General features: G+C 40.5%; 1 protein-coding gene across 2 annotated transcripts in view; it reads left to right on the top strand.

The window, feature by feature from the left end:
* The first annotated feature begins 673 nt into the window (after nucleotides 1-673).
* The window catches only part of MAN2B2 (mannosidase alpha class 2B member 2), a 33,994-nt gene continuing 14,581 nt past the window's right edge, over nucleotides 674-20,086 (top strand). The window contains exons 1-7 of one of the 2 annotated variants that reach the window (XM_061379892.1): nucleotides 674-853; nucleotides 4,238-4,384; nucleotides 8,520-8,625; nucleotides 10,992-11,164; nucleotides 12,316-12,431; nucleotides 13,399-13,576; nucleotides 17,878-18,076. In XM_061379892.1, coding sequence (XP_061235876.1) covers nucleotides 728-853; nucleotides 4,238-4,384; nucleotides 8,520-8,625; nucleotides 10,992-11,164; nucleotides 12,316-12,431; nucleotides 13,399-13,576; nucleotides 17,878-18,076 — 1,045 coding nt within the window. In that variant the 5' untranslated portion in view covers nucleotides 674-727. Of the gene's footprint in view, nucleotides 854-1,831; nucleotides 2,004-4,237; nucleotides 4,385-8,519; nucleotides 8,626-10,991; nucleotides 11,165-12,315; nucleotides 12,432-13,398; nucleotides 13,577-17,877; nucleotides 18,077-20,086 lie in introns of those variants that run through there. The other variant, XM_061379893.1, reaches the window with a different exon arrangement.

Here is a 20,086-nt window from a genome sequence, read left to right as displayed (position 1 = left end):
TGGGCTACATTATCCTATATTTTTTAATTATAGGCTGGATTTCTTCCTCTTCAGTGGGACTTTGTGCAGACACAAGACTGCCTTTTCGGTTCTCAGTACAGGGCCCACCTCTTGCTAGAAGTAATAAAAGAAGTGATAAAACCAATGTAAATGGGATCAGAAGGTCAAACACATAAAATTCGATGTTGCTATAGCTCCAAAGGTGCAGACAGGCATCTGTAATTAACCATTATACCTTAAAATATTCACATTCAATTCAGAAGAACGTGGGAGAAAAAAAAATAAAAAAAGCCAAGGATTTGTAGTTGTATTTGTAGTTGTCCAAGATTCAGAACTCAACATCCCTCAGAGCTATCCAGTTGTATGACAAAACCAGCCCCAGAGTTATCAGCAGGAACCACCAGGACCTGGGGCTGTGGTTTTAGCTGGCTCTTGCACCCTGCTGTAGGGGTCTCAGCTCCCTACAGGGCAGCTCGGGTCCAGCACAGGCACCCCCCGCCTCAAAATCCTCCCATTTCAAGGAAAACCGTTGTGGCTTCTTGTTACCAAAGCAGTGATTCTGGAGCCAGCCGCACGCCTCCCCACCGTGCAGACAGTGCCGCGGCGCGGTAGCCCCGCTCCTGCTCCTTTGCTCCCGCTCCCTCCCCGCCCCGGGGCCGCCGTGCCGGGAGGCGGTGCTGGGCCGGCGGGACGCGGAAGTGAAGCGGGGAGCTGGCAGGGAGCTGCCATGCGAGACCCGCTCCTCCCGCTGATGCTCCTCAGCCTGCTGCCTTGGGCCGATGGCAGCGGGGCGCTGCGGGCTTTCGTGGTCGCCCACAGCCACATGGACGTCGGCTGGGTGTACACGGTGCAGGTGGGACCCTGCGAAGCGGGGCTGGCCGGGGTGGGAACGACACGGCACGGCACGGCGGCTGTCGGGGTAGGGGTGGGCCTGGCGCTGCTCCAGCCCAGCGCCTTCACGCTTGTCAAACTCTCTGGAGTCCCGTTGCGCTGGCTGCGGGGTTCCGGCTGGTCCTGCACCACCGCCCGCAGAGAAACGCGGACATCCCTGTGTCCCCCAGGGATGCGTCCCTGTCCCGACAGGTGCATCTCCTGTTGGGAGTGTGATCGTCGTTGCGGGATCCCGACGAAGGAGGCATGGTTAGCTTGGGAACTGTACCCATGAATTTTAGGGTTATGTGTGCCTGTGTTCTGCAGGATTCTTCTGAGGGATTTCCCCACCACCAACCCCCAGTTGCTTTTTAAGGAAGACCTTCACTCTGTTTGATGTTGAGCTTTGATCCTATAACAGATTTTCTTGGTCCTTTTTTTTATCTTCTTACTAAGCCAAAACCCCAGGAAAACTTTGTGCTGTTTCCTAGAGAAGATAGCAGGACCCAGGCCCAGGGTTGGAGCCTTGTCCCACAGAAGTGTAGGAGCAATGTGTTTTTTGTTAAATGAGGTGTAGAGCAAAATAAGTCAATGCCCCACATTAACACCTTTTCTATTTGTTAGTCAACACCCTGACTCCTTCACCACCAGTATAAATTGCTTTCATTTTATGTGAAAGATGCTGTGTATACTTCACTCACTAGTGTGAAATGGCGTCAGATATTTAAGAGTAGCTGTAATAAAAGAGAACTAATGGCTCGCCAAGGAATCCCTGCTGTGCATTTATTTGCCTTCCCTTTTTAGGAAAGATTAGTGAATTTCTCCTTTAATATCTCAAACTCCCACTCAGAAATTGCAGGAGAGAACATAAAATTAATTTTTATTTTGGGTCAGTTCATGGTTGAAGATCTCCTCAAGGAGAAATGAAACACATATTGCTTTTTAAGAAGGTGCAGTTGCTTGAAGCCTCAGTGCCTGTATTATTAAATCATAAGCATCATCAATTCCCATGGTAAAAAACCACAGAGGTTACCTGTGCATCATTACAAATACTTCTGTAGTAAAGTGAAACCTGAAGGTAACTTTGGAATACTGGAGTAATCCCAATGTATTTTACATTTTTGGTTTGCTTTGTAAGTAGGTTTCACTGGGGACTGACAACATACTGGTTTCTTAGTATTTCGTTTCTCCATTTATAAAGTGCAAAATAAGGATTTTATTTATATTAGAATAGCAACCTTCATTGTGTGCTGGAAATTATAGTATTGGTGGAGAATTACAGCACTGATTGTATAATAAAAATTGTTTTCTCTCAAAGCAAGCAATCTGTTGCAATTTGATAATAACAGTTGTACCGTAACTTACACAAGATGTGTCATCTCACTGATGTATCTTATGTATAGGAGTGAAAGACACCTCATCATTGTCTAGAATGCAGTACAAAGCAGTTTTTACAACATGCTAGAAGTTAAAAATCTGTATTTAAGTAGGTAAAATCTTACCTGATTGTTTATACTGGGTCACTGCTTATTGTTTCAGAGTATCTTATTAGCTGATAGAGGATGTGAACTGGAAAGAAAATGCTTATTATTGCTTGCAAGTATCCTACTTTATGAGAACAATTGTTGTCATTCCCACCCAGACAACTGGGGCTTATAAACTTTGTAGGATTGGGTAATATCTTACTGCTTAGTTCCAGCATAATTTGAGTCAGAATAAAGACTGGCTAGTCTTCATCACCAAAATACCTCAAGAAAATATTTACGGTAAGTTTCCGCACAGAATATTTTAGTGTTGTATTAAATTTGAAAGTCCTTGCTCAGCTCTTAAAATTTAGTGTACTCCACTTAACTATGAAGAACTGAAACTGAGCTTGACGTTGTAATCATTGTACAGCTACTTGGAATTTTAGAATGTATTGTTTGTAGCCAGTTGCCAGTGAAAAGTGAAAATTCCTCAGCAGCCATTGGAGTTTGACACTGTTGGGTATTAGTGAAACGTAAAAGCTATGCCCTTAGTTAAAATCTCACGTTGTATTAAGCATCTAATCATAATCTTGATTTTAAAGAACCCTTAAGAGCTGATCAAGAGATCATCGAACAAGTAATTATTTAGATAGGCACTAGAGTATTTTAAGCCATTCGTCCTACACTCAAATGTTTCCCCTTTTCTAATGACGCTTCAGCATTTTTACAAAAACAGTTGGAAAGCGAGAGGTTAGTAATAGCTCATTTCTGATTTGGATCATGTCATTCCCTTCTAATGTCAAAATGCGATTATTCAGAATGCCCATTAGGTTTTGGATGTGTGAGATATCTTTCTGTCAATCACTTTCAGGTGCATGTATTTTGGTGTGCATTCTTCAGCAAGTACCAAAAGTTTAAGTAGAAAAGTGTTACGGTTAGCGTTAAAAAATCTTTCAATGACATGCTGTGAACTTCGTTACAAGGAAACACAGACATTGCAGGAAATCCTAGAATCTTTGCTGCTGTCTTTAGACATTCTGTGTCACTTTGAAATTAAGGGTGGAAGACTGGATCTGGTCAGCTGTAGTTGTTCTGGCAAGGATAAGTGTACGTTAAATATCCTTGTGTACACACCTTTAAAATAATGTAATGCTATTAATTTGGTACCATACCATATCATAGGATATAACAATGTCATAGGTTATTTGATGGATACAGCTGTCATGTTTGCATTCCAGTAAAAATCCATAGGCCTCATTCTGGAATACAAGTAGCTTTCAGAACAGCATAGACAGGATAAATGCACAAATTCTCACACTGGATGTTTATACATCAACAGTCAATGGGTTTGGTTTTACTGTATCCTAAGACAGCAAGCCAAATGGAGTTATTTTACATGACTGAAGATTCTGGGTCTAACAGTATAATACACAGCATCCATGTGTGTATAACTGTATTATACTGGTAGTGCACACCCACAGCATGAAGTCGTATTTGCTCTGAAGAAACAATTCTGATAATTCAGGTCATCACATGAGCAGAAATGGAAGAGTAAAATGTGCACATGGGTTTTTTAACTGTGTTGGTGCAAAGTCTTGGTTTCATGACAAGCAATGAGGGACAGGGTAAGCTGTTTCCCAGTGTATCAAAAAAAGAGCCTGTGTTGATTCCTGCTGATTTTAGGGGAAGCTGCATGATGATCTAGTCAGGTCCCCAGTCAGGACGTATTTTGGAGCAGAGGGGTCCACAGACTGTGCATAATCAGAACTCAGTCTTTCCAGGTGTACAAAGGAAGTGGGCAACAAACATGAGGTTTACAATCTCTTTTCAAGCCCAATGAGTGTTCAAAACAGCCCATTTAATGTAGGCAAAACAGATTTTCTGCATTTTGTTCCTTGCAGGAAAGTATGCATGCTTATGCAGCAAATGTCTACACGTCTGTTGTAGAAGAGCTAATGAAAGGAAAGCAGCGCAAATTTATTGCTGTGGAACAGGAATTCTTTCGACTTTGGTGGGATGCGGTTGCCAGAGATACACACAAGCAGCAGGTAAGTTGTACTAGAGCCGTGCTTCCTGGTAACAAAAAATCTGTGCCCTTTTTCAGGGGACAAGGAAGGGCAAAGTGCTTCTCCATTTGCTTTTTACCCAGGTCTTGTGTAAGCTGTCTCTGAATCTGATACTTCTTGTGAAAGAAGCTTAACTCTAAAGGAAGTTGCAAGAGGTTAAAACTCCAGCTATAGATTAGAGCAGTAGGAGGTAGCAACCTTTGCACTGAAGACTCTTTAAACTTTACAGTTCTTGTTTCATCAGTGACTGACTGGCTTGGGGGCATGCTAGTATAAGATGTGGGTGATTCTGAAAGAGACTGTACTGATATCTGTTAAACATCTGAAGCCTAACACTGCTCACAAGAAGGAACCTGCCATTCATAAACCAGGATGATGCAGCAAAGAGGTGACTGTAGATTCAACAATGTTTCTTTCCTAGTAAAGGCACTGTGAAGTTTTATTTGGCACTTCTTTCCTTTGGCATGAAACAAACATGCTGAAATCAAAGGCTGAGCTGGTAGCCTAAGCAGCTAGTCATGCACTGCACTGCAGTGCAAGGTGTTTAAGTTTTGGACCCTAAAACAAGAGGGTATACTGGTGCAGCTACCCATAGGTACTAACTTGGAACTCCATGGTCAGTTTTCTTACCAGGGTCCAGCCAGCAGTAGTGTATTACTTGCGGTACTTTATATTTCAGTTTGCTTAAAGTGCTAGATGTTTAAAGCATCATGTAAAAAAATGAAACCTCTTGTCTGGTTTTTGGGCTTTTTTTAACCTTCACTAAATTCTAAGTCCATACCATGTGTACAGCTGATCTGTGTATGAGAGATTTCACTGTGTATAGACAGTTCACTGTTACTGTGCGGGCTCTTTGCCCACACTTGCCTGTTGCAGGACAATTTTCTTGTCAGTTTTTAATTAGAGAACTGTACTGTAAGTCTGGGGTTGGGGAATTAAAGAAAATAGCATAGGAACTCGTTTATGCAGGGACAGAAGAGTACTTGTAACTTTCTAAGGCAAATTCATCTTATTTCAAGTATGTTATGCTGCTATAACCTAAATATAAAGGCCCAAGTCTCTAATATCTATTCTTGCTGTTATGTGGGATTCAGAAGAATAAGTGTGTGTCACATTTGACTTCAGTTGTGCAAAACTAGTACATATGAGTCACCCTTTAATTTTCTAGCCTAATTACTGATAATTGTTGCTTTATGCATTTTTATTCAGTTCTCAAGTTACTTTGTAGTTGATTCTCTGAAAATTAAAATTATTAAAACCAAATTCCTCTTATACCTGTATGTGTCAGACATTGAATCTTTAATAATATTTAACAGCTATGATGGTTGCTGGTAAGTGACATGTTTTTGTCATTAGCAAGTTGCAAATATTGGGCCTTGAAATTGGGTCGCTCTGGTTACTGTCCTGCTTTCTCCACTTGAGCTCTAGCATTAATGATTTTCTGTAGTACAGGCTTTCTTGTTTTAATTTTCCTATCTTTTTTCTTCCCCCCTCCCCCTTTAGTGGTTTACTTGGAATTCAGGATTTAATTCTAGTCTCTTTTGGAATGTCTGCTTCAGACTCAAATAATAGCATTTTAAACTAATAAAAGGTACAGCCAGGTACTGAAGCTGATTTTACAATTCAGACAAGGAGTGACATGTATTGCAGCAGTATTCAGACAGATATGAACCTCTTAGTTCTCAATACATGTTATTTCCACAGTATTTTCTTGTGTGAAGAGTTCCTGTCACTTTACCCTGGCTTGATGCCTGGGTCTTTTAAATAGCGTAGCTGCTTCTATCTGGTTTTAGGGATGAGTTGATGTAAGTATAGTAGTAGGTGTCCCAAGGACCACAGGTATCTTCTACTACTGTAGCAGCCTGCTGCTTGTAGTACCGCTGAATCTATTTCCTCGGTTCCTCCTTCCTTTTGCCCAGTTCTGGTAAGCAAAAGTGCTTGTCATTAAAGACGTTGTTTTTTTTCCTAGGATTGGATATCAGTTAAATTACTTGAATTATTTTTATTGTTTTCAGCCTGACAGTGGTTACAGAAAACTGTTAAAAAAACATTTCCATGTCCCAAAGTTTGGATCAGAGGTATATTTTGGACATCCATCCAGATGGGGAATAATAGCCACAGATGCTTTTAATGTAGGTCAGGACCATTTCTGTGCTGACACCAGATATCAGTTATCTGGTCTCCCAGCATGCTAATCAGTCACCAGTCAGCTAGAACTAATTTAGGAATGCTGAGCCCTGAAGCGTTTTCACAACATTGTGAACAAGAGAAATGATTATAATCAAAATTGACAATCTGGCATCATATCTGAGCAGACACCGAAGGTTCCTGGGGAAATAAACATAATAGCTCTGGAACTGGCACCCTGCATGACAGATTTAAATAAATAAAAAAGGGGTGGGGGTTAAAAGACATATTTGTATAAACTTTCTTTATATAAACTTTCTTCATTGGAAGTTCGAGCTATCTTTGAAGTTTTAGGTAGTGAAGTAACTATAATAAAAACAGAAGACTCCCTAACACTTCTAGAAGGAGACACAAACTATTACTCACTCCCTCCAAACCACCACCCTCAACTTCCTCTAGCGCATTGCTAAAAGTTGTACTTGTCAGCATACAGTCTTTCATAGCATTCAGGCAGTACATGTTTGGAATTCAATACATGTATGCAGTTCAAGCATGCCTGTTTCTAGTAGCTGAAGTTAAAAAAAAATCCTTGAATAGCTGAACAAGTCATAATATATTGACAATTTTTAAACTAGGAGAAAGAGACCAGAATGAAAGTTAGCAGTGGGTTTATCAGGCAGGCAAACCTGCTACATGTGAAAGAAATATTTCTTAATATACCATTCTGTCTCTCACAAATTGAGCAACCTGTCTGTGCTTTGAAGGCAAGGCACATGCATACAGAGAAGAAGGGATACGTTTGTGGCCACAGTGTGGTGGCACACCATCTCTCTCCTAGATCCCATAAATCTCAAACTGTTACAGTAGTAGACTAAAGGAAACCCTGGAAGCCTGGCCGTTGCTGCTTGCATGGGTGTCCTGGGTTCAGCAGTACCAATCATTTTTTCTCCTTCTTAGTAGCTGGTGCAGTGCTGTGGTTTTGACTTTCGGCCTGGGAACAGCACTCATAACACCGATGTTTTTAGTTACTGCTCAAATGTTTGGTCTGGACAAGAACTTTCTGAGTCCCTCTGTCAGGGAGGAGGGGAAGCTGAGAGGAAGCAGAGACAGGACACCTGACCCAAACTAACCAAAGAGGTGTTCCATAACTCAGCATGTCATTCCCAGGATGTAAACTGGGAGTTAGCTGGAAGGGCTGACTCACTGCTTGATTGGGCTGCGTATGGATGGGTGGTATTGTATTCTCTTCCCTTGTTATTTCCCTTATCGTTATTGGTGGTAGCAGCAGTGATTTGTGTTATACCTTAGTTACTAAACCGTTCTTATTTCAACCTGTGGGAGTTGCATTCTTTTGATTCTCCTCCCCATCCCTCTGGGAGTGGGTGCAGGGGGAAGGAAGGGGGGCTGTGAGCGAGAGGCCTGCGTGGTTCTGCTTTACAGCCTGGGCTTAGACCGTGACAATGGGGCTGCATATTGTTCTCTTATTGGGCCATCCAGTGTTTTCACTAAACCAAGACAGATCCAGCAGGAAGAAGACTTTGGGAGCAGCACTAGTATCTTCTGGTATCTAGTAGCACTAGTATCTCCATCTCTAGTTGTCTTAAGGCAGTATCCTAGACTGCTGCAGTGCAGTGTTATGAGGACATGTCTTCTGTTTAGATAGTATAAAGGCACAGTAACAGCCCTATTGAGAAACACCAGAAGATTAGAATCTACCTGACAGTGCATCCTTTGTGCCTGCTACCTGGTTTCAGTGTAAGCTGGGTAAATCAGTGCATTGTGCAGCACTTAGCACTTCCTCCCCACCCACCCACCCTTCTCCTTCTGATAGCACTCAGTACAGTTGGCCTTTTATCCCACTTTCGTCCTGCATGCCTTCCTGACAAGTTTTGTGTCTAGGTGATGTGCTGTGATCTGAAATGAATTTGCAGCCTTTTTGGATAAGACTGAAATGATGGTTATGCTTTGTGCCTTAATTTCAATATTGTAGGTCCATCAGTTGCTTCAGGAGGGACGACTGGAATTTGTCATTGGAGGGCAAGTGATGCATGATGAAGCTGTGACACTAATTGATGATCAAATTTTACAGTTGACGGGTATGCATGTTTGCATTTAACTTGTATTTTTCATTGTTATGACCTTGGGGGGTTTGTTTGTTTTTCATTCCTCCACCCGAAGATTACTATTATTTTCTTACTCTTTAAGAGCTCATTAAAGCAAGTCTTGCTTCTTACATGCTGGTGGGTTATCTGTATAAAAATCTTTGCTTAAACCCCAATTCAACAGTTCTGCGGTAAGGAGAAGGGTTATTGAAAGCTGTTTTGCAGTTTAATTAATGTCAGTTATAAACTCCTTTGGAGAGCACAGCCTTTAGTGTGTGCGTTTGAGAGCTTAAGATCTTGGGAAGATAGTTATGGCAAAACTGAAGATATGAAATACTCTGGAAGAAAATGCTTGGTAGCAATTAAGAGCATAAGGAGGTTGTATTGTTTAGGGAAAGTTCTCTGCAGAATATAGGCCACAGAATGTCACTGAGATCATCTGAACTTAGTTGAAAGACTTGCTTGGTGAAGAAACCCCTTTTTGTAATCATGATCACCAGCCTCTGTAGAAATAGATGCATATTTCCAAGAGATGCACTACTTCCCATTTTAGTCTTTAAGCTTCTGCTTCCAGCAGTTTATATGTTACACTTCTCATCTGATGGTCTAAAGAGTCTTTTATATTTTAGATTTATATCTGTGTGGTTAATGAAAAAACCCAGGATAAATCATGCCACCACTGTGCTGTAGATGTCATGAGGGAATAGCATACTTCTGGGGGCAGGAGGGAATATATTAGCACCAGCGGTCTGTCATGACTCATGTAAACCCTGCCCATTTCAGAACTACACTCTGGGCAGCTTTCTACATGGGAAAGTAAAGAGTCAGAAAACACTGTTATCATTTGCTGAATCTGTCTGTGCAGCACCACTGACATTGTTCCTCATCTGTGGGCTTATCGGGAGCACAGGGAGAGCAGCAACTTTTGTATCTCAGTCACCACAACCCATTCTGGCCAAGAAGAAGAGAGAGGATGAACATATTTTTTGTCATCTGACTCCTGTGTTTAAAGGTTGTTATATGGGCTTAGTACGCTGAACCCAGACTTCTCCAAAGAACACACTAATATTAACTGAAGACTCCTATTGTTAAATGCATATACAGCTTTTCTTTCATTAAATGTAGTTGCAAAAAACATTAATATTTCATTCTGTGTGTAAACAGGTTTTTTTGAAGACAATTCAGGTTAGGTAATTTATTCATCAGGAACAAAAAATATTAATAGATTTTAAAATTCTCATTTATTTGTCCTGAAAGCACTCCACTCAGTTTGAGTACATACGATCAGTCATACACACAGTATGTCCTTGTGCTGTGTGTGGAGTTCATCTTGAGAAGGTAAGGACAGTACAGACATTTCGGATATACATTTCATGTCTCCTCCTGCCTGTTCAGCTACCCGACTTTGGGAGATCCTTGCAAACTCCACTTAAAATATGGTTCAGTCAGGAGAGTTAAAACAAACACATTGTGAGTATTTCCACTAGAGAGGACATTACCCATGGGAAAGATGAAGTGAAAAAAGAATGCCTTGCAACCTAAGTTATTCAACTGTGATATTAAAATTTGGAATGGAGTTAGTCCAAAATAGGGAAAATGAGGTTGTATTTTCAAATAGTTCTGAGCATGATTCCAGAACTATGAAATTAAGATCAACAAATTTATACTATATTTTTTGATGAGGAGGATCCTAGTGTGATATACTGGACTTCTGAATAAAACCTGCTGCTTAGCTGGTTATTTTATTTTAATTTAAATGGTTTGTCCAAATTTCTTGTCTGGTCTTTCTAGTTTGAGGGTTTATGTTTTTGAAACTCATTTCAATACAAAATTAATAACATTGGTTGGAATTAACATCTTGTATTGCGATTGCAATTAACCTTTGGCTTCTTTCTTCTTCTTACAGCTGAGGATTGTATTCATATTAGTTTTGTTTACTGGATGGCTTCCTTGTCCCTTTGTTGTTGATATGAGACTCAGATTTTTCTGAGAATGGGTGGTATAATTTAGGCAAACATAAATTAGACCCCAGCATGTTGTTTTCATGCAGCCTCCAACCTGGCTATTAGCTTTAACCTAAGCTATATCTAAGTACTTTTTCCCAGGCCTGTCTCTAATCATAATTCCTTTTTGTTATTCATCTTTTATGATGTTAATAAGTTATACTTGCAGAGCAAAATAAATATTGTCAGCGTGAAACTTTCTGCTGTGAATCATTAAATTCCTGAAACTTTAAATGCTTTGGAAAACAGCAACAAAGAGCTAACCTTTAACTGCTTATCTGTAATAGTGTATGCCTAGTAAATTTATAAAATGAACTTATAAAAGTGTTCCTAACATAAACAAATCTTGTTTTGCAGAAGGCCATGGATTTTTGTACGAAACTTTTGGGATCAGGCCTCAATTTTCTTGGCATGTTGATCCTTTTGGAGCTTCAGCTACAACACCAACTCTTTTTGCTCTGGCTGGCTTTAATGCTCATCTTATTTCTCGAATTGACTATGATCTGAAGGCCGACATGCAGAAAACCAAGGTAAGAATACCCAAAGGAGTGCAACCCATTACCAGCCTCTATTTACATGAAGTTAAGATAAGCATCTCTCAGCTTTGTGCAAGGAAATGTGGGTATTTCTCTTCTGAAAGTGACATGCTGATTGCATATGTTAATGGTGAAATACACTGAGTCTGTATAATAATATGGTCAGGTACTGTCTTCATGATTTCTCGTTAAAGATAAAATACAATCTAGACTGAAGAAGATGCAAAATACGGCCAGTTGGGCAAGGCTAAGTTGGTTACAGTGGTTGTCATGCTTGGGACAGTTATTTGTGCCTGTAAAATTGATAATACTTGGTCAGTTAGAGTGGCAGCTGATCAAGTTTTTACCAAATTCAGTTTTGTTTCTTGTTCTGCCTTCTCTCACACTGCTTCCCATGCACAGTAAATGTTTTTCTTTTCCTACCACAGTGTTGGACCCCAATCTGTCAACAGTTATACGCTAAATCATGTGAAAATAAGGGGCTGTCACTAGTCTGAGGTGGACATTAGGCAATTTTTATGTATCTTGGGTGAAGCTCAAGTGTCTCTGAAGAAGACAACAGAATCGTAGAATATGGTGAAGCCAGGACCTACCACCTTATGTTTGCAGTGTATTGTGATACTTCCTTCCTGATGAAATCTTTTATGAGCTTTTAACAGTCTTTTCCCATTGTTTTTTTTTGGGTTTTGTGGTTTTCTTTTTTTTTCCGTGGCACCTGACAGTCTGGAGGCTTCCAAAACTGCACAAATTCTGTTTCAGTTGATTAAACATTGATTCCCATTGACTACAGTGTGATTCAGATCACATCTGGATCTTTCTTAGCTTATAGGCGTTCAAGTCCCACTGAAACAAGTGAGGTGTATTACCTATGATAAGGTAGGCTTACATCTGGGTTTTAGCAGTAAGGTGGCAGCATGCTGCCTCCTCTTCTCCATCAATATGAATAGTGAGAGGCAATATGATAGCCTCCAATACATAATATGTGACCTTGCTTGGGGTACTATTGGCTGGTTTCAAGTAAAAACATCTAAAGTATTAGCAAGTGGTGGAAGTGAAGATGGGCAATCTGAAGTCTTAAGTTGTTAATGATGGTATTCTGTCCTTGTCATCAAGGGTAATGATTTCTTACCTTTTTTGTTTTCCAGAAACTTCAGTTTGTATGGCAGGGGTCTCCTTCCTTATCTGAAAGACAGGAGATCTTCACCCATGTTATGGATCAGTACAGCTACTGTACCCCATCTCAAATACCTTTTTCAAACAGGTCTGAAGATTCCTAAATAGACAGAAATACTGATCACTTCTTAGAGTTTATACTGGCGGAGTTTAGGTATTTTCTTTGCCTGTTTTCATTCAGCAGTATTCTACTTTTTTCTCCTGACCTATAGTAGGCCAAGGAGATACCTAGACTCTGTAAGGCTGAATCAGGATTACAAAGTATCCCCAGCTACCCACAATAATACATGAAATTTGCTCAGTTCCTGAAAATGGAATGCTCAAAAGTGATACTACTGACAGGCACTAAAAATACTTCAAAATATTGACAGACTTAAACATGTTTTCTAGCACCAAGAGGCTTGGAACACAGGTACAACTTTGAGATACATATATAATGTCAGTCCTTATAAAACAAAATAGAATAAAAATGTGAAACAAATCAGTTGCTGTAAACAGGAAATGTCCAAAGCAGGACTGGGTTTCTGTTTCCCTACCTGGAAAAATGCCAGGAAACTCAGTATTGACTTGGCTATTGCCAATTGATTTTCTGTGGGAGATTTTCAGCATTATATTGAGCTAAGATTGTGTATATCAACTGTGTACAAACTAAAGTGACTAAAATTTTCCATTTACTTTGCGAAAAAAATTCAAGATCTTCTGAAATGTTTATTTTGATCACTGGCTTATCCAGTAAAATACTCTGTAAATGAAGTCTACTTGGGGGATCATCCCCATTGTTACAAAGCTTGCTGTTTTGTCCTATGAGTTCTTTGTTCTGTGCCAGCAAGCAGCAGGGACTTGGAAAGTTCCACAGTGCAAAAAGAAAACTAGACCTTTTCCCTGCCCCCACACCCCAATAAACACTAAAACCTAAATATTAGCAATTAATATAAACTGCTTTTCTTTTGCTTCTTATTCCCTGTGTGTCTGCATTTTATCCCAGCACCATTTCATGTGTTTTTCTCAATTGAATAAATCCTGTTCATAGCCTGTTGCTTTCTCCTTCTACTTAGGTCAGGATTTTATTGGAATGGACTTGCAGCTTTCCCAGACCCACCGAAAGATGGTGTTTATCCAAACATGAGTCTCCCTGTCACAGATACTAACATCCATCTGTATGCGCAAACCATGGTGGCAAACATTAAGGAGAGAGCAGCCTGGTTCCGAACAAGTGATGTTTTGTGGCCATGGGTAAGTGCCCAGTGATCACATGGGTAAGTGATCAGCATTTGCTTTGGAAGTGGCAAGTGCACCTACAGCACGGAGAGCAGGTACATGATACTTTGTTGCTGTATGTACTGCAAAAATGCAGGTACAAACTATACGATGGAAATTGCTTGTCTAATAAGTGGGCTCCAAATGATTAACACTGATTTTTAAAAGCAAGAATTTCCTTCTGCAATCTCCCAGTTATTTACCAAATCTTTCACCCGACTTAATATCGAAAAAAATGTGACAAGATTGTGCAGATTACCTCTTGCAAAACTATATTTTGCAGTATTGCTCCCCATTTTCCTCCCCTTGTTTTGTGTATTTAAATATCTCTTTACATAGCTCCCTAGCATAACATAACTGTGTTAACAAAAATGATAGCATTAGAAGAAAATGTATTGCCCATGGGGTAGACAAGGCCTTTTATAACTGATTGGTAATCATTTTCTCATAGAGTCTTCATATTTTAGTTAGAAACTGAAGCATAGCCCAGCTTGGTCATCAAAATACTTTTTTCAGCAATATTCTGTGTTAATTAGGTCCTGCATGTACACATAGCACTGACATGCTCTCACTGGTTTTACATCCTTAGGAAACAGTAACTTTTCCTAAACTGAATATAGAGTCTGGTTTTTAATTTTCATGGATGCTGTAGGTCTCATAATTACAGTATTGAAGGAGGACGTGTGTGGCTGCTTCACCACAATGTCTGTTGTTGCAAAGAGAACAAATGTTTTCTGACTGATGCAGCTCTGAGTCACTGATTTGTTTTTCCCCTGTGTTTGTGACACTTGCTTATGTTGATTTTTATTTTTGTTCTAAGAGAGTGAAGGGAGAAGTAGGATATAATACTCTGCAGTTGTGGTATGGTGAAATGGGGAGGAAGTTTTGAATAGTACAAATAAATTCCAAACACCTAGATCCAAACCTGCAGTTTTGCAGTAATACAAGAAAACTTCAACCTCTGACTTCCTGATTTGTGTGCTTGTGCTAATGAGTTTTAAGCAAAGTAATACAAGTTTGTTATTCATTCATAATGCTATAAGGAAGGACTTATTTACTGTGAGGGTGGTAAGGCACTGGAACAGGTTGCCCAAAGAAGTGGTAAATGCTCCATCCCTGGAGGTGTCCAGGGCCAAGTTAGACAGAGCCTTGGACAACATGGTCTAGTATGAGGTGCCCCTGTGCATGGCAGGGGGATTGGAACTAGGTGATCTTAAGGTCCTTTCCAACCCAAACCATTCTATAATTATATGTAAAGACGTAGAGAGAAATAGACACACTATTATTCCATGTCTGTATAATCAAGCTTAGCTAGTTTTTTCATGATTACAAATACTTTGGAGTACTTGGATTTACTGGGTTTTTTTCCCCTTCAGTTAAAATCAAGAAATACACACCTTCCCATTGAAATTCAGACCTCACATCTAGACTTTTGAGACTTTTCTGATGCGTTATATGGATAAACAGGTATTCATTCATGATTTAAAACACCTCGTTGTTCAGGAGAAGGTATTGGGCTATGAGGCAGTATAAAAGTTCAAACCTGCCTCTCTAGAGGCTACAGCAGGAGGGGTATTGTCTTAAGGGGTGGAACTCATCCTTGAGGCGTTTTTTGGCCTGTGTGGTTGAACTAACTGTAACATATAGCGTTCCTGTGCAAAGTTCTTTTCATATAGTGAGTGGCTGTGATGATTGACTACAGCAGGTTCTCCTGGATATCCTTGCTCTACAGAGCTACGCTACTCCTCAGCTACTGTTTTGTGTCAGTGTGAGCATCATCTAGGAGCCTAACATGTCCCCTTCCGTAGTGCAAAGTGTCTACTTTTGATGAGGAAGTCTTCCTGGATCATGAGTTGAAAGTAGTGCTCTGTAAATGTGAAGTAGTTTTGACTGGTAAACATCTTACTTCCTCCCCACAAATCTAATGGGAGTCAGCATTAGGAAGTCTGCTCTGCACCGACTGAGGCACTTTTCAGCGTGTGGTTTAATGTTTTAGTAGCTCATTCCAGTTTGAAGTTGTTTCCCGTTTGTGCTGTATGCATACAGAAGATCTCTGGGTAGAAGAACTTTTCTGATTTGGAAGTGGAATTTCTTGAAACACCTAGTAAATGGGGAAGTGGTGGGGGTAGCCCTCTCATCTGGGAAAGAGAAGGGAGAGTATTTGCCTTTGAGTTCAATTGAACTCATCAGGTTCAACTCATTCAGCTCATCATCAAGGTTAAGGTTGAATTGAAAGATGGGATTGCAGAGAAAACAGAACCTCCTAGACTGTTTTTTCAAAACATCTGCTAGAGTTTTCAACCCAAACTGTTGAGACCATCTTTATTTTGAAAATTAAATCAGGGTTTTATGTGGCCTCCACAGCAGTGTTGACTTCTTGTACAATGTTTTCTTTCTCAAGCACAGAGACATGAAGGTATCAGTATTGGCCTTTTTATGTGGAAAAGGTTTCTTAACATGTTATTGTGCTTCAAATCAATGTCTTTACTGTAGTACTTATAACTGAAGAATATACGTGGTGCAATGGCTGAGTAACTCATTTTCCTGTTTGACTACTGTAGTTGAACAGAGTTGTCCTTAGTTAAACAATGGCTTTTTTAAACACTTGTATGTGCAATCTGTGTTGAAACAGAAGGCAGAAGTTAGAATAATAGAATCATAGAATAGTTAGGGTTGGAAAGGACCTTAAGATAATCAGGTTCCAACTCCCCTGCCGTGGGCAGGGACACCTCACAGTAAACCATGTCACCCAAGGCTCTATCCAACCTGGCCTTAAACACCACCAGGGATGGAGCATTCACAACTTCCCTGGGCAACCCATTCCAGTGCCTCACCACCCTTACAGTAAAGGACTTCTTCCTTATATCCAATCTAAACTTCCCCTGTTTAAGTTTTAACCCATTACCCCTTGTCCTATCACTGCAGTCCCTAATGAAGAGTCTCTCCCCAGCATCCTTATAGGCCCCCTTCAGATACTGGAAGGCTGCTGTGAGGTCTCCACGCAGCCTTCTCTTCTCCAGGCTGAACAGCCCGAACTTTCTAAGCCTTTCTTCATATGGGAGGTGCTCCAGTCCCCTGATCATCCTCGTGGCCCTCCTCTGCACTTGTTCCAACAGTTCCATGTCCTTTTCATGTTGAGGACACCAGAACTGCACACAATACTCCAAGTGACATCTCACAAGAGCAGAGTGGAGGGTCAGGATCACCTCCTTCGACCTGCTGTTCACGCTGCTTTTGATGCAGCCCAGGATATGGTTGGCTTTCTGGGCTGCAAGCGCACACTGCTGGCTCATGTTCATTTTCTCCCTGATCAGCACACTCAAGTCCTTCTCTGCAGGGCTGCTCTGAATCTCTTCTCTTCCCAACCTATAGCTGTGCCTGGGATTGCTCCAACCCAGGTGTAGGACCTTGCACTTGGCATGGTTAAACTTCATAAGGTTTGCATCAGCCCACCTCACAAGCATGTCAAGGTCCCTCTGGATGGCATTCCTTCCCTCCAGCATATCAACCAAACCACACAGCTTGGTGTCATCGGCAAACTTGCTGAGGGCGCACTCAATCCCACTGTCCATGTCAGGGACAAAGATGTTGAACATGACTGGTCCCAACACCGATCCCTGGGGGACACCACTCGTTACTGGTCTCCAGCTGGACATTGAGCATTGACCACAACTCTTTGTGTGTGACCATCCAGCCAGTTCTTTATCCACCGAGTGGTTAAGTTGTGCAAGCATGCTTAAAAAGAAGCTTTAATACACAGTGTATCACCTCTCAACTATTTGGACGAGTACTATAGTCTGTTGTCATGAAGGGGGATCAGCAGTACATTGTGTGACATTTGTTCTACAGGCATCTCTGTCCAGATTGTTTTGTATCACGTCGTCTGCTCAGCACTTCCTAAAGCTGTAAGCATTCTTAAGAGCAGAAAATAAGAACTTCCTCATTTTTTGCTAAGTGGAAGAAATGCAGTCTGAAAAGAAACAAAGGTTATCTTTCCAGGCATGTATGCATGCATTTTTCCAATTCCTACCATAAAATTACATGCTGTTGCATAATGTGGTGTGTCAACATACCTCTACCTATCTGTAAGGCTGGGTAGTTATCATCTGATCTGTGCAAGTAACCCTACCTGGTCTTGATATTTTTGTAACAAATAACTTTTATATGAGCAGTCAAGATCAAAAGAAATACTGTTTTATCGTAGGTTAGTGTGAAAAAAGATCCTTCTAAATTACATGACCCAAAGTCATTTGGCTGTTCTGTTTTTGGAATTTCAGGGCTGTGATAAACAGTTCTTCAATGCATCTGTTCAGTACTCCAACATGGACCTTTTGTTGGATTATATTAACAAGCATTCTGCTGAGTTTGGAGTGACTGTCCAGTATGCCACTGTTGGCGATTACTTCCAAGCTGTTTATAGCAGGAATCTGACATGGGAAATTCGTGACTCTCAAGACTTTCTTCCATATTCAACAGGTAATTTAAGTTCACAACTGCATAATGTCTGCCTCAAATGTACAAATTTAAAATCTTAATAAAGGGAAATAGAGAAAATGAGAAATAAAGCAAAAAAAACCAAACAAAAACAAACAAACAAAAAAAAAAAGAACAACCACCAAACTTCTTTTATAACATTTATTTACACTACAAGGTGTAGTGCATAAAAACCCTGTAGTCTCTTAGGTGATCTGCAGTATTAGATGTGCATGTTATGCCTTTCCTCTTCCCCAAAAATGAGTTGTAGTAAGGACAGAGTGCTCTAGGATCCAGGGAATGGAAAAGAAACTGGTTAACTGAAAGATACCTAGAAATGGATGCAGAGCCAAATAAAACAATGTCCTGATATTACTGTTCAAATGAACTGGATTATGTATAGATTAGAGCAGACATGGAGTCCTGTTTTTTGCTGGGATAGAGTTAATTTTCTTCTTAGTAGGTGGTGCAGTGCTGTGTTTTGGCTTTAGCATGAGAGCAATGTTTATAACACATAGATCTTCTAAGTTACTAAGTGGCTCTTACCCTGATCAAGGACTTTTCAGTCTCTGATGCTCTTCCAGTGAGGAGGGGCACAAGAAGCTTTGAGGGAGCAGAGACAAGACACCTGACCCAAACTAGCCAAAGAGGTATTCCACACCACAGCACCTCATGCCCAGTATAGAAAATTGGGGGAGTCACCCAGAGGAACCCCTCACTGCTTGAGCCAGGCTGGGTGTCAGTCAGCGAGTGATGAGCAACTGTGTTGTGCATCACTCGGATTTCGTGGGGTTTATTCCTTTCTTTATTTCGTTTTATTGTTGCTAATATGTTAAACTACATGATTAAGCCACTACAGATGGGAAACGTGACATGACGTAATCTGTGAATGTCTGAAGGAGAAGCAAGGCAGGTAACCCAGGGACCAAAGCAGTCTGAAAGCTCTTAGGGTACTTTGTTAATACAGTGGAATAGGAGTGGTCAAAGTGAAGCAGTTGCTGCCGAGGATTTGATGTCCATGCTCTATGTAATTCCAGGAATATTGGATATAATCTGGACTAAGTGCCCATTAATGCTGGTTATATAGCATCCAGTCCTTAAACTCCAAAACTAACCTTTTCTATAAAGCAAAGCATAGCAGGTAAGGATGGCTCATAAATTCACTTGGAAAACATGTTCCTGATCCAAGCAAAATACTAATGTAGATGAATCCCTAAAGTCTCCTGTAGGAGAAAGTCTTGTCTTTTTTGTTAAAGAAAACGATTTTAAGTTCTAGGGGGGAGTTAAAAGAGAAGTGTTATTTATAACTGAAGTCTCAAAAAGTAAAAATACCACCTGTAGTTTTGAAATATCATAGTATGATGTGACACACATTCATTGCAGCTGCTTGTTGCTTGCTTGCTTATGTGTTGTACTACCTTAGCTCTTCGAGCACAGCTGAAAAGTACTGGGAAGATAGGAAAGACAGCATGCCATACCCAACACCCTTTCAATCATTTTCCCAAGTATGTTTACCCTTTTAGGCCTCCTATTTAAGTATGCAGAGAGAAGACACAGCTAAGTTCTCAGTTTCTAAACTCATTAATTTGCTTCATTGCCTGGATTATCATTAGAATATCATTGGTATCATTAATATAGCTGTCTATATAATTGTAGCTGCTTCATCACATTTTTTGGCACTTGGGTTGTGTATCTCAGACTATTCTATAACATGTCTGTTAACTTTTCAATGAATAAAAATAACTATTGCTTCCTGTGAATCATTGCATAGGCTGATCCTGGCTCACTTGCCTCCCTTTAGGGATGATGTCATATCTAACAATTTGCAGATAAATGTATTGCTAGTTTTAACTGCTAATATCCTCTTACATCTGGGCTCTTGCCTCTGTCTTTCTGGCATAATTTACAGGCAGTAGTCAATTGCTATTAGCTTGCATAATGGCAGCACCTTGAGTGTTCCAGGTGGGTGCCCACACATGGATGCAATTTCTTCCCCAAACGGCTTACTGTGCC

Source organism: Neopsephotus bourkii, unplaced genomic scaffold (genome assembly GCF_033783945.1).
Source record: "Neopsephotus bourkii isolate Nb327-2 ecotype Australia unplaced genomic scaffold, CSIRO-AGI_Nbou_v1 NB_1780, whole genome shotgun sequence".
NCBI lineage: Eukaryota > Metazoa > Chordata > Aves > Psittaciformes > Psittacidae > Neopsephotus > Neopsephotus bourkii.
Note: the sequence above shows the minus strand (reverse complement) of the source record. Positions and strands in the feature narration are given on the sequence as shown.